Raw genomic sequence first — 15,821 nt, forward strand, 5'->3', positions numbered from 1 at the left:
CAGCAAATGCAATCTATCGGTACATTAGCCAGGACAGCATACCTCCAAATACTCCATGGTGTTGATGGATGCTGATGAGACGGGCGCGTTCCAGGGCTCTCAAGTTTTGAAGACAGGTAAGAGTGACACCCAGCCGACGGGGGGTTGGATACATTTTTGTCATTGGTTGTTGCGTTAAATCTTACCCAGAGACAATAGTGCTATTTTCTGATTGGCTATTGTGTAGCTCGACGAACAACACCAGAGGAAACGCGCTTGATTCATGCCGGTTCCACAGTGAGAGCGGCGCGGCCAGAGTTTTGGGCGCTGCGGCATATTAAATATATTACAAATAGTTTTTCAGCGTGAGAAATACAATGTGTGGCGGGAGAGCGTGACAAAAGACCGAAATGAGTGACTGTCACGCTCAATGCGTGCGTGACACTTGAGAGCCCTGGCGTTCACTGAAAATCTGGTGCACACGCACTGACCAGAGCTGGCACTGACGAGCATGAACTGGGTGGGAGGGTATCCGTTGATAGTGGGGGAGGGGCGTGAGAGTTGTAAACATTCAAAATTTTACTAAATCCACTCAATCTGCCAGACTTGCCGACTGGAGCTTTAATGTTAATTTCAACATTTACTAATACATTATTACAATCAAAGGTTGTATTTGTTAACATTAGTTAATGTACTGTGAACTAACATGAACAAACAATGAACAGCTGTATTTATTTTAACTAACATTAACAAAGATTAATTAATACTGTAACAAATGTATTGCTCATTGTTAGTTCATGTTAGTTAATACATTAACTAATGTTAACTAATGAACCTTATTGTAAAGTGTTACCTTAAAACCTAATACACAGATCCTACTGACACGTATCCAATTTCTTTCCTAACTGTTCACGTTCACTTAAGACATAACCAACTGTTCGTAAATACTCGCCAAGACAGGCATTTTGACAAAACTATGTGTGTATTTGACCGTTTGAGTGCAAGAAGCCACAAAAGAGAACTGAATTTGTGATTGCACGCTGTCTGAGCGCGTGCTGCGGGTGTCACACGTAAGTAACATTCACGTGCCCAGTCTATTCTTTGCTCTATGCACCGTCCTAAAGCTTTGACTTTTCCAACTCAACTTTTCAAAAAGTAGCCTATTAAAATCACGATATGTACATTTGCGATATTTCGATATATCATACAGCCCTAGTTAGTCATATTTTTCATGTGTTGGTGGTAGTACCCATGCTCCGGCCGCATTGTGGGGAAAATACAAACACTTTTATGTTACTGTACTGATAAAACATGGTCATGTTTAAATATAGTTTCATCCAATGTCAAATTAAATATAGTTTCAGTTTTAAGACCCTGTTTTCTATTACATTCTATTCCGTCATGTCTAGCTGTTTTTTTTTGACACAGGGACATATGTTATGTGTGTACGCCCCTTCACTTTTTTGTATGTTTTTGCAGTAGTTCTACATTTGCATAAACTGAATTGTCAGCAGAAATGCAGTACTGTCCCAGATTGGGCAAGTTCCATCAACTGGCCGATCTTCTTGTCAAGTCCTAATATATATATATATATATATATCTTTTGTCCTGCTGTAGGTTGCATGGCGGAAAGACTAAAGTTTGAATTACTTGAGCGGGAGAAGTTGGTGGATGTTCTGGCAGGGCCAGACTCATACAGAGATCTGCCCCGGTTACTATCTCTTGCTCACGGAGGCCAGAGGGCCAGCAATGTGTTGTTATCATTTGAGGAGACTTATGCTGACGTCATGCCTGTCCATCGGACTCTGGAGGGGCACAGCGCTTTTGTGTGAGTAATGCAGTATATGAGGAATGGCATCTTATGATGAAGACTAATGTATTTTCAAAAGTTAGATTAGATTTAAATTAGTTAAATTAGATTTCATGTTGGCTTAGGAGTTTTTTAAAAAAAAAATCTATCTCATTAAATGTAATAATTGTATATGTATTTGAATGTGTAAATACACACAGATTATAGTAGATGCATCAAGTGTAGTGACTTTGCAGTCCTGTCTGTTTGCTAATTTTATCAGGACTCCAGACTAAAATATAAGAGCAGTGGCACTGGTGCCACCAAGTTCTACAAATGGTGGCATCAGCACCCTAGGGTACTGGTGCCAAAATCTGTAGAATATTGCAATATTACTGTTGTATTTCACAAAAAAATTGCAATTGCTAAATAATACTGCATTTGTGTCTCATTGAATTGTACAGTAAAGCATTGAGTTTAAGTTTAAATGCAGATGTAAATTCAACAACAGTAACATATGTACATTCTTTCTGACGACTATAAATATGAAGGTGCCATGCCGTTATAGTTGTATACTTGAAACAGGGAGGGCATACAGTCGCCGTCCAAGTACTCTTGCAAAAGACAAGGCCACTGACAGGGGCTATCTGACTATAAAGAGATATAATTCAGGCCCACTGATCCAGTCCCCTGGCCAAACCTCTGTGAAGGCACTCACGTGGTAAAGTAGACAGCCTTTAATGAACATATACATTAAGTCATTTAACAGACGTCTTTATCCAAAGCGACTTACAAATGAGGAATACAGCAACCGAGTCATCGTGAAAAGTAAAGTTTGGTTTAACTTAAAGAAACTGCGATAGAAATATATTACTCTTGTAAAGAATAATGTTCATCTTAATGTAATACTACAACTACTACTACTACTACTACTACTAATAATAATAATAATAATAATACAATTATTATTAAAACAAATTTTCTTCCATGTTATAATTTCTAACAGTAAACATCTGTTGTGTAGCACTTGTTTGCCAAAAATTTAAAGGGCTTTATTAATTTTCATTTTAATAATAGATAAATTAACGTTTTATGCCTTCATTTGATTACCAGAAAAATAAATAAATTAAATACACACACATAAAAATAAACATTTCATAGGGCCCTATTATTGTAAATAAATTAATAAATTAAGTTGTTTTATGAATTAAATTAATTAGATATGTTTTTGATTAAACCATTAAAATGGAATATAAACAAAATAAAAAGGAAAGCACAGAACTGGGTACAAATAAAATACAATTTGAAAAAAAAAAAAAACATTAAGAATGTAATTTTTGGTAAACTGTTAATAAATTGCTGTAAAATCAGTTTCATGATTTAAATTAATTACACATGCTTTTTGATTAATACAATTTAATTTAACCATCCAGAAAATTTAAATGGGGGAAAAACGGAATGAACTCGCATTAAACTAGGCATCTTGTAAAGTGTGCTTATCTTTAAGGTTAGCTGCATTTACAGTTTAGTTTTCTTAGTTTCCCTCTTCACATTAATGTTACAGTCTCTGCTATAACATTATCTGTTCATAAAATTGGTATCGAAAAAAGTATCGTTCTGGAACCGGTATCGAAATTTTTTTAACGATACCCAGCCCTAGTCAGATACAGTACATACAAAATGTGCAGGGCTGGTGGTACTCCAGCACAGGTTTGAGAACAATTGGTTTAGAAGATATATTTTAATACGTGTATGGAGCCATGCTACAAAATGAATGGGCTTATATCTTCTAAACGGTTTGACTAATTAAAATTAAAAAAGATGATACATGCAAAATTTCATGTGAATCAGTCAAGTGCTTTAGGAGCATTTAGAAAAATAAAATTTTGCCAACTCAAAATGGCCGACAGACTACAACATGTTGTAATAATGTTGTCCAGTGGAGTGAACCAGAGGATAAGACATCTATTTTTTCCCATTAGTTTGAATGTATGAATCCAAATCTCACAGAACTTCATACACATGGACAACAAGACATTCTGAGTACATGCAGTTTCATGAGTTTCATGAACTTCTGATGCTGTGGGCGCTAACAGCAATTTTTAAAATATTAGCCATTTATATCAATGGGATTCAGGATATGAAGGCCACAATACTAATATTGATTGGAATACCTGAATTCAATGATTTGGAGGGGTGTCCCAATACTTTTCATTTGGCAATTTAGTGTTAGTTCCCACATCAGACATAAGTAAATATAATACAAATCACACACAGCAATGACAATCTCACATATTGGGTTGGTTTTGCAGGTCCATCATGCGTGGCTGTGATAACATGTGTAGTTACTGTATAGTGCCTTTCACTCGTGGCAGAGAAAGGAGCAGACCCCTGTCTTCCATCGTGGATGAGGTCCGCATGCTTTCAGATCAGGTAAAATGGTAGTTTGCAATATGTATAATAAACCTACACCAAAAACCCATTAATGTTTTCAGATCATTGATGGCGAGATAATGTTTGTGTGTGTGTGTGTGTGTGTGTGTGTCTGTGTGTAGGGGGTGAAGGAGGTAACCCTCCTGGGCCAGAATGTGAACAGCTATAGAGACCTGTCTGAAGAGCAGTTAATCTGTTCTAAGGGCAACACTCAGCTCAGCCGAGGATTCAAGACAGTGTACCGCACAAAACAGGGAGGCCTCCGCTTTGCAGACCTTCTGGACAGAGTGTCCCTCATCGATCCAGATATGAGGATACGCTTCACCTCACCACATCCTAAAGACTTCCCTGATGAGGTAGGTACCATGAAGTTACTTTCGAGTCAGGAATACAATCTGCTTTTTTGTTATTATTTTCGACAATTCTACTTGTGTGATTCGTTGATTTTTTTTTTTTTGACACAGTCACGTCCTAGTACAGGTGTCAGACTAATAAACAGTCAATTACCCCACAGTTTTTTCCACAAAGTATGGGGGGTGAACCTCGACTCAGCCCCTCTACGGTGGTCCAGGGGCATGCCCCACTTTAGAACATTTTGTGCATTTTAGAATTAAATACATAATTCTAGGCACATTGAAAGGAAATGAAGAGCTCCAACCTAGTTTCTGTGACTACAGGATTACAAACACTTCTCAATATAAATGTAGCGAAATGCTGTAATCATCTCTCCACAAAAATGTTATGCACTAAATTAATGCACATGTAAAAATAAAGCGTAACTGGCATTCTGTTTCCGAATGCATGTTAACCCTTAGGGGTCTAAGGTGTTTTTCGGGTCCTTGAGATGTTTTGACATGCCCTGACATTTGTGCTTTTTTCAGTTGCTTATACATATTAATGGCAAAGGTGTCATTACACTCTTGTAGCATCTGGACCAATCAGGCACACACACATTATTCATTATATTTAATGAATAATCCAGCAAACTCACTCTCCCAACAAAGGTCTATGAAACTTCCCCCAAAACTAACATCCCAAATGAAGCTAACACACTGGCAGAACCCGGTGTCCTGTTATGCTGCGTTCACACCAAACGCGAATAGAGCGCCAAATTCGCGTCTATCTGGACGCTTGAACATTTTGAATCCATTTGCTTGTCCAGAGCGAATAGGACGTGAGTAAAAAGCAAAATTCGCCTTTGGCTAAGCCACACCCTAGAATGTAGATTGACCAATCACAGCGCAGCCAAGAACGAGCTCCCACAGAGGTCTGACACTTTTTCACAGCGCTCCATTGACTTTAACACAGGCGTCTCATATTTTTGGTCTCGGCAGGCTATTACCGTCGTAGTTTTATCAAAAATATGGTTAAACGTTGTGCCTGGGGCATTTGTAACACAGATACGCGTTTCCCAGAGAGGTTGGAGGGGGGTGTGCGTTTTTTTCCCTTCCCAAAACCGAAGTCAAAACCTGACAAGTGTCGTCTAGCACACGCTGCTAATAAATACAACGTTATACTCGCATAGTCCGTTTGCTTTGTAATAACGATTATAGAAGTGAATAGAGACCTACCCAGCTTTGCATGAACAGTGTTGCTCCTTGATATTGTTAGTCCCAGCCTCCGTCTCGATTAGTAGGATATGCGGTGGTTCATTTTTTGACTGTGACCGGTATGCGTTTGCCTCTATTTGGATGCCTTGTTGTTCCTTGCGTTTCACCTGTATGTCGTGAATATAGCCTTCGAACGTATATTGCAGCCCCTTTTGCCTACTTCTATCGGACACTTTATTTGCTGCTTTATAAAAGTTTGATAAAATTTCAGCAGCAAGAGCTGTCACAGCATAAGCCATGTTGATACCAGAGCCCAGATGAAGTTTGTTTGTCGGACGTAGCAACAGTAACTAAGGGGGGCGGGGCTTAGCCAAAGGCGAATTGAGCGAAATCCATTTGCGCGTCCAGAGCGAAATTGACGCGCGTCTGAGGCGAAATACTCTTCTTGTGGGAGGGTCAAGTGCTAGGCGGTTGTCTGTTTGCAAGATGGCTGATGTTGATTGAGCATTCATCGAGAGAGTCACCGCTCTGTATTTGCTCTGGAGAGCAGAACAGTAGCGTAGGGGTCATCGTTCGCCGTACTTGGGTCCACCAGACCCTCCGGAGGCGTACCCAGTTTGGCGAGTTTCACCACTCGCTCCAGGAGCTGTGCCTGGATGACGGCCGCTTTCAGCGGTACTTCCGCCTGTCCCTCTCCCAGTTTGATGACCTGTTGTCCCGCATCGGAGCGAGGATCACCCTTGCCCTCACCCACCTAATCTGTCATTTATTTTTGTTTTGATGATAAATGGAGCCAGCCTCCAAAAGTGATTAACCTGTCCTGTGATTTTTTTTTTTCTCACACAACACTGTCCAGACATGAACTATGTTCTTATGCACTAAAGTATGTTGGTTGTCTTTACATTAGAATAATAATGTTTCATATAATCTAGATTAAATAAGGAATAAATATCATTCAATACAAAATGTCCTCAAGACAGCCCTCAAGTTTTTATGTGATAAAATATTTGCTTTGTTGTGCATTAGAAGCACACCAGGCATTTAGTTATTACAAAATAATTTATTGAGACCAAACATATAAAATAACATTATAAACTAAAAAGCGGGCCTGTCCCCGTTTATCACGTCACTTCACCACGTGACAGCAGTAACCAGGCTCCTGATTGGTTAACGTGGCGCGAACTGACGCCAAAGTTCAGATTTTTCAACCCGGGCGTCAGGCGCGCGAATGCACAAAATAAAATCACTCGCGCGAATGGGGTGAATTCGCGTCCACCGCACCACGCTAAACGCCTCATTCGCACCGCAGGACCTCCAGACGCGCGTAAACGCGTCTTTACATTGACTTAACATGGAAATCACTCGCAACAGACGCTCGCGTTTGATGTGAATGCAACATTACAGGACACATTAAGACTGATAAGACTTTTTACAACCCCAAAAGGATTTTGCAGAGAGTTGTGACTCTCTTAATTCTGGCTGAGAAGGAGAAATAAACCCTTTAAATCCTGTATATTCTATATATAACCACTTGAGAAATGTATAAACATATATCTAATTTTCCCATCTCATGATTTTCCTTTTATGTGGTTTGGCCTATGTATTCATTCAACTCTTTTGGATGAATGTTTCAGACTTGCATACTATGGTTAACCCCCTGGGGTCGGCGGTTGTGCCGGCGATACCAGCTCGCTTTTTTTCTTATCAGTGCAAAAGAGACTCAAAATACTCTATTGATTTTTATCTTACATATAAGTGTTATACATCATTCAAAACTGTTAAATTTCTTCTTTTATTTGTGTACACTCATGATAAAAACAAAATGTTGTGTTTTTCGTAAAATTAATAAAATAAACATGATGCGCGTTCTGCCGTCTCTCTCAATGTGAAGTTCATTCTGAAACGCGACAGAAAATGAACTGTAACTCAGCAAATGTTTGTCACACAGACTTGAGACATGTCTTTACAAAGCTTGAAGTCTCTTTTTTCAAATGATATAAATTATAGGGACCAGATGCCACTGAGTCCTGCTGACTTAAACATTCACATGAGTCTCTGTACATGACAATGCTAAAATGAAAAATCAAACACCTTGGAAATGACAGGTATGTACTATGTTTCAGGAATGGCACAAAAGTTATGTGACTGTTCAAGTCTGTCTTTAGATCAGTGTGTTCAATAATGTGCTTTTTTTGTCCTTTGTTGTGTATCTTTGGATTATGCTGTGTTGTAAATAAATCTAAACAATCAAAAAGCCATTCTTTTTTAAATCTCTCCTCATTCTTTGTGCAAGGTTCCTCATAATGATAGTGCCTAATAGGACCTGATAGGGCCATTATGGGAGGGTCTTTGTCTTTCTTAGGTGTGAAACACATCAATATTCATGATGATTTACGCCCTCCTCGCATAAAGCTTTCTTACACAAAACATGTCTTACAAATTTTAAATCAATATATTGTTTTATCCGAATGAGTACGCAGGATGATTTTCACATAGTTTTGAAGCAAATATTCTAGGCTACGTGATACAAATTTCAAAAGTCTTGTGAAGAAATAATCAGTATGGGTTTCATGACCTTATTTCAGTGACAATTATTTTTTTGTTTTTTCACAAACCACGCAAAAAACAAATATTCTCTGTTTAAGTAATCCGTATGAAAGCAACAACATGTACAGTTTCTCAAACGCAGCCTCATTAACTCTAATGTGACCACACCCACGTGTGCTCGAGCGATTCACATGCAAATAGTCCACGTGAAGGAATGCAGAACTGTAAACGCCGCCCTCACCTCAAAACAAAGAATTAGAGACTTCCGTAACGTCGTCCTCTGCTTTTCATCGAGTTTCAAAGACTGTGTTTGTGCTGTGCTGTTTACCTTACATTTACATTTAGTCATTTAGCAGACGCTTTTATCCAAAGCGACTTACAAATTAGGACTTAATTAAGCAAGTCATCGTAAAGAGGCAAAAACAACGCAAGAAGTGCTTAAAATACAAAGTGCAGGCATTTCTCAGAGTAGCATAAGCCAGAAAAAGGAGGATTAAGGGAAAAGGAAATTATTTTATTTTTATTTTATTTTTTATGAGGTTAAGTGCTCATGGAAGAGATGAGTTTTCAGTTGTCTTTTGAATGTTTTCAGGGATTCTGCATTTGGGATGATGGTGGGGAGATCATTCCACCAGCATGGAACCTTGAATGAAAATGTTCTAGAGTGTGATTTTTTTGGCTCTCTGTGATGGTACCACGAGCCGTCGCTCATTGACTGATCGTAGGCTTCTGATAGGGACGTAGACTCGTTGGAGGGAGCTGAGCCTGTGATAGATCTGTAAGCAAGCGTCAATGCCTTGAACTTGATGCGAGAAGCGAGTGGTAGCCAGTGCAGAGAGATGAACAGAGGAGTGACGTGGGCCCTTATATTAAGTGTTCCCAAATAAGCAAGCCAGAGGCAACAGTGGCAAGGAACACAAACTCCATCAGTGACAGAATCAAGAAAAAAGCCTTGGAAGAAATCAGGCTCCTGACAACAAGAATTGAACTGCAACAAGAAGTTAACAGAAGAGTCTCAGTATCTACTGTTTTTAAGTTGAAGATCAACAGACTACATCTGTGAACACAATTTCTTTTAATCAACTGGAACCTGTGTCAAAGATCCTAATTTGGTGAGTGAAACTCATCAGCTATCTTAAAAACATCCTTTAAAGGGGTCATATAATGCCATTTTTGTACAAGCTAATATGATTCTTTAGGGTCTAAATTAAAAGTTTGTAATATACTTTAATTAAAAATTATCATTAGTATTGTAAGAAAACAGTTATTTTATCTGGTCAAAAACAGCTCTGTTTTCAGCACGCCGTTTCAGTGCATATGCCTTTAAATGATCATGAGCTTTGCTCACCCCGCCCCTCTGTTCTGTGCGTACACGTTTGTAACACAATAACCATAACGCGTTGTTCATTATAAACGTGGGATTATGAATTATATTGAGAACGTCGTACATAGAAAACATGCCGTAATGTACCCTGAGTGTAAACCTTAGACGCATTCATCGTGAAGCGTGCAGCTAGCGATTTGCAAAGATATATTAATATAAAGGTTAATAAAACGTTACACTCACTTCAGTTGTTCTAGAGGTTCAGCAGGAACACGAATAGCTGGTACCGATTCTTTATTCAGGAGCAGCTTCTTAGCAAAACCAGCTTTATACTGACCCTCGTTTATAAAGCAGTCTGCTGAGAAATGATTCGCGCAAACATGAAAGCATTGACGTTGCTCGTGGGGAATATTCCCTTCGAAAACAAAACTCAGCCACTGCGTCCTTCAGCGGTTCGAATTTAGGAACATCAAAATTACTGCTGTGTTCGTTATTGCACCCAAGAACAGAACACCAATCGCTTAGACGCCATTCTGCTCATAGACAGTGCTCCAGCATATCAACAATGACCGCGCCGGGGTCCGCGCAGACTATGATTGACAGCTGGCTCACGAGTGAGGGCGGGTCTGTGTTGAAACCTGGCTGTCAATCAACAATCGCGGGAGGGGCGTCCGACCGTGTGACGTCACACGGTCAAACGGCTCGATTTGAGGCAGGGGAAAACATATAAGGAGATTAAAACAAAAACACTGGATGGATTTTTATCATTATATGATGGTTGTGTACAGGCACTGCCAACACACATTTCAGTACAATCAACTTGAAAAAGTGCATGTACCATTATATGACCCCTTTAAAAAGAATAAGTAGACCAGTAAAAATGTGTAGTGTTGTCACATTTACAGTATAGTAATGTTGAGAAGGTTTAGGCTTGAGATTTTCTCGTTGAACAGTTTAATTGATTTGTTCAGTTCTCCTGTGACTGTAGGAGCTATAGGAAAAGTTAATAGCCATGTTGTAAAATTTTCCGAGAGACAAGGCAGAGAGAGAATCCACAACAACATGCACGCTTTTCTCAATAATAAGACTCCACATGAATAGACAGGAACAATCCACCACAAAACAACGACTAGCAAAGAACAACTAAAAAGCACAGACTTAAATGCACAGAGAAATCAATGATAATCAAAGACAGGTGTAACTAATGACGGTAACTAAAACAACTAAATGACAACATGGAGAGACCGAAACCAAACAGGAAGAGAACACAGAAACAATGAAAACAGAGAATGCACTTCAACATAAAAGTCCACACAAAAGAAAAGACACGGAACCGGGAACGTGACGCATGTTCTCTTAAAACTGTAGGAGTAATTTAAGAGAGAGGTTTAGACTTTTCAGGAGAAACAGGACCCAAGAGCAGGTACAGAAACAAACTTTATTGCTTGTAGAGGACAAAGACAGTCTGCTGTAGACCGTCACTCTTAGAATAGAATAGAATAGAATCTTTATTGTCATTATACATGTACTGTACAACAAAATTAGATGCAATCTAATCAGTGCAACAAATACTAATATATATAAATATAAATAAAAATAAAATTTCTAAAAAAAATTATAAAAATAAATAAAAACACATCAAATCACACATACACAACAATTCAATGCATGATACATCTCATAATACTGTATTCAAATCGTGTTTAGTGCTGCTATTACTTTTGGATAAAAGCTATTTCTAAATCTATTTGTTCGTGTCTTCATTGTCCTGTAACATCTACCCGAGGGCAGCAGTTCAAACAGGGAATGTCCGGGGTGGGATGGATCCTTAATTATATTTTGTGCTTTTTTGAGACAGTGCGAACTATAAAGATCCTTCAGGGAAGGGAGAGGGCAGCCAATAATCTTCTGGGAGGTGGTGACGACCCTCTGAAGCGCTTTCCTCTCTGTCTCTGTGCAGCTTGTAAACCACACACAGATACAGTAAGTCAGTATACTCTCAATAGAGCAGCGGTAGAAGGACATAAGCACCCTTTGATTGAGATGGTGCTTCCTAAGAGTCCTCAGAAAGTAGAGTCTGCTGTGCCTTCTTAACCAATACTGTGGTGTTGGTGCTCCAGGTTAGGTTCTCCTCTATGTGCACGCCCAAGAACCGGTGGAAGGTTAGAGATTATGTGAGTCCGCACCAGTTTCTCGAAGCACTTCATTATGATGGGAGTTAGTGCCACTGGACGGTATTCATTCAGGCTGCTGATCCTGGTCTTTTTTGGCAGTGGAATTATGGTAGAGGACTTCAGGCAAGGTGGGATGGTGGATTGGGACCGGTTGAAGATCTTGGTAAAGACCCCAGCCAGCTGGTCTGTACAGTCCTTCAGCACCCGTCCCACGATGGCATCGGGTCCTGCCGCTTTCCTCGGATTCACCGCCCTCAGTGTGCGCCTCACCTCCTGCTCCTCCACAGTGAGGATATGGCTGCTGTAGGCTGGTGGGAGTAATGTGGTTGCTTCCGGTTTCTCCACCTCTGAGCGGGCAAAGAAGTGGTTTAACTCCTCCGCCAGCGAAGCATCTCCGACGACTGCAACTGAGCAGTTTCCAGTTTTGTGGCTGGTGATGTGCTGGACCCCTTGCCACCCCTGCCTTGTGTTGTTAGTGTTGAAATAGTCCTCAACACTAACAACTAACAACACTAACAACAACACTAACTTAGTGGACGCAGATCTGGAAATAAACTTGTCAGGTGGAGTCAGTAGTAGAAGGTTCCTGGCTTGACAGCGGGTACACAGAGTGAAGCACAGTCGCCAGCCGGCAGACTCAGCACCACAGACAGCTATAGGAATAGCGAACACAGGCAACAGGAAGACTGGGCAGAGATCAGGTGTGACGTGCACAACAAGACAGATCTTGACTTAACTAGACTTAGCTGCACTGATAATAATAGATAAAAGATCACAGCTACTGGCACGAGCAGACCAACAATAATCGGGCAAAGAAGCTGAGAGAACAGCAGAGTTAAGTAGCAGAGAGAACTAGGTGTAGCAACAATGAGTTTGTTTGGGGGAAATTATTAACTCAGATGGGGAATATTATTCATAAGCTAATGAATATATATATTATCACGTATACAAATTAGATTATCCCAAAATAGGGAATGGGCTAAACCTCACGTATATGAATAATCAACACGATTGCTTGTAGTGATTATTAATATGGGTCAGTAAACCGGATCAATTATAAAGGTAAATTTTCATGTGATTCCAACTTAGTTTGTCATGCACTCTGTCCGTCCAGCGGACTGGAAACAAGACTTAACTATCACAATTTACCAGCCTGTAACCGACAAATAACTTCCCTGTGGCCACAAAGGAAAGGTATTTTCGTGTGAGGCACTTTAGATATCTCCAAAATTTAACTAGATAGAGCTTGGCAACTTTAGATCGACATTTACAGGGACTTCAAAGCATATGGGACAATGAGACAGATTCAGTTCAAAAGGTTATGAATTTAATAACACAACTAATGGTTACATAAACTACTTAAATCACGCAGGAGTAAATATGCATATCAAAACAAACAGTTAACAAAAGATTGCAATACGACGTATTTGGAGAGAGAAAGTTAGTGTGAGAGAGAGAGAGAGAAAGAGAGAAAGAGTGTGTGTGTGAGAGAGAGTGAGAGAGTGAGAGAGAGAGAACGAGAGAGAAAGAGAGTAATCAGTTCAAACAGTTCAAACAGTTCATCACAAGACCCAAAGGCTTTCTTAGTAACATCTAAACAACCTTAAAACAGCACTTAATTGAGATTTGTACGTTACTTGCTTTAACGGCCCCTTTTTGTGTAGCTGTGTTACAAAGGCAGCGTAGTTGGATGTTTGGAGCGTCTTCCGATAGGAGGCAGATGTTTGCTATCGCTTCAGCTGCAGCCCGTACGAGAAACGATAAATCTTAAACTCGTTTCGTTCGTGAATACACTGAACGAAGGAAAACTATCAAACTGAGGTAGATCAAATAAAAAGAAACTTAGATTAAAACAAAGTAGGCAAACGACAACGAAGAAGAAGAACTCCGGCTGGAGTTAGCAGGAAAATTTGGGAATCTCTCTCGGGCATAGAAAACTGCCCAGAAGAGAATGTGGCGGGGTGTTTTGAAGGAGCTCGAGACACGCCTTTCTTACGTGTCTGATCCAATCGTTTGGGAGGAGGCGTGTCGGCAAACCTTGTGGTTCGCGAAGTACAGGCCTTCCGGGTCATGTGCATAGCTGATAAAACTTGTTCAAAATACACTTCTAAACTGGTATTAATAAAAGCATGCATCATATTACATTTTGGGTTAATGATTCAATCTTCTTTTATTTCTCTGATTACAATCGTACCAAGCACGGCGCGATTGTGAGTTAGTGAGATTAAGATACATGATTCTTCGTGATTAGACGCATATCAAATTGATTACATATCATAAAACTTACAGTTATACAGATTTGGTCACAAGGGAATCATGAAACACCACCAGAAAACATTTTTATACATTTGAAACGTTACTTTTAACCACACGTGGTCATGAATGATTGTCTCTTTGTGTGTGTGTGTGTGTGTGTGTGCGTATGTGTATTCAGAGTTCAACCCGCGTTTGGTCACGCGGTGAACTTTTGATCGTCTTCAGTTCCGTGTATGTGTGTGCGTGTATGTGTATTGACAATGTTCGTCTGGATTACAGTGGCCAGTGGTCTAATTACACAAGGTTGTCTGTGTTTGTGAGGTGTCGTGCAGAGGGGGCACCACGGGATCTCCGGCCAGAGAGGCGCCCCTGTTGAGTCACATGTGATAACACAGAGGGTCCTGTGATTACTTATCAGAGAAAAATGCCGCGGGGGCACTTCTGGCATCGGTAATTTAATTAAGTCCAAGCACCATTTGCTTCGTGTGCAGTTCATGAAGAGAGAGAAGCTTTGTGTGTGAATCGGTAACTTAAAAAGTCCCATGACATCTGTTTTTGTCACAATCTGAAGAATGGAGGAATGTCTACTAATTAGAATCTAGTTGATTAAAATCACATGCTTGCACTGATCATCTGATTATTGCTACATAGGGTAAAGAAAGAACAGGTGCGATGTCAATCAGCTTGCAATAGCGAACAGCTGAGTCTAAGTAGCCATAATGAGGAGAAAATCAAACCCGGCTCATAACAAGTCTGTTCTCATGAGACTAGGAGCCATAGACATATAGTTAATGGTTTGGTCCTTTCTCTGGAGTCTCAGACTGATCTCATGAAATGGCGTATGTATGACACGCCAATTCGTATTTCCATTTTTGGCGTGCTATCAACACGCATAATCGCTTTTCAGCGTGTTTATCAACGCCTTTGACTTAACGTTATATTACTGTATTATGTACATATAAATATATGACCTACCCCAACCCCGTCCCTAAACCTACCCGTCACTGGGGTTAATACCATTTATGAGTCTTCTCCTACCATCCTAGGAAAAGAAATATCGCTCCACAGATGTAGAATATAGATTTTGCTTCGTTTCGCTCGGACATTTAACGGCGTACACATACACGCGGAATCACTCGGACGTTTAATGGCGTAGACATACACGCAAAAGATTTCGGCGTGGACATACACGCGGATAGCTCAAAATGCGTATAGATAACACGCCACTTGAATTGAAAGTGGCGTGTATGTTTACGCAAAGTCATGATGTCATGTTGGGAGTCTATAGGAATTGTTAAAAAACAAATTGGACCGTTTGTCCAGAGACTGTAGGAGTTGTAGAAAGAGTTGGGACTGAAAATAAAATGTAGGGGCTATACATAGTTTATGACTCCAAATTCTACTATTGATCACATGATTGAAAATTTTAATGAATATTTGGACAAAAGGCTGGGACTGAAGGATTGCCGTGATGACATCTGCCAAAAATATGGCACTCAGAGATTGGACTATAGGCCTTGCATGACATTAAAAGGGCTTATGGAAAGACGCAGTGCTTAAAGGGATACTCCACCCAAAAATGAAAATTCTGTCATCATTTACTCACCCTCAAGTTGTTGCAAACCTGTATGAGTTTCTGTATGAGTTTCAAGCATTCAAGAGGATGTGTCTGTAAGGGTATGAGCAAATGACTTATATAATTTGAATGACAAAGGAACAGAATTTATCATGGTAGATTACAGATCTCCAGTGGGAGGTTCTAACAGGTA

At 39.9% G+C, this 15,821-nt stretch overlaps 1 protein-coding gene across 1 annotated transcript in view; it reads left to right on the forward strand.

Annotated features, from left to right (window-relative positions):
- The first annotated feature begins 1,495 nt into the window (after positions 1-1,495).
- Positions 1,496-15,821, forward strand: part of cdk5rap1 (CDK5 regulatory subunit associated protein 1) — a 122,659-nt gene continuing 108,333 nt past the window's right edge. The window contains exons 1-4 of the mRNA XM_056252862.1: positions 1,496-1,517; positions 1,597-1,807; positions 4,081-4,201; positions 4,324-4,557. Coding sequence (XP_056108837.1) covers positions 1,496-1,517; positions 1,597-1,807; positions 4,081-4,201; positions 4,324-4,557 — 588 coding nt within the window. The remainder of the gene's footprint in view (positions 1,518-1,596; positions 1,808-4,080; positions 4,202-4,323; positions 4,558-15,821) is intronic.

The sequence above is a fragment of the Rhinichthys klamathensis genome, unplaced genomic scaffold (genome assembly GCF_029890125.1).
Source record: "Rhinichthys klamathensis goyatoka isolate OS25496 unplaced genomic scaffold, OSU_Roscu_1.1 h1tg000098l_1, whole genome shotgun sequence".
NCBI lineage: Eukaryota > Metazoa > Chordata > Actinopteri > Cypriniformes > Leuciscidae > Rhinichthys > Rhinichthys klamathensis.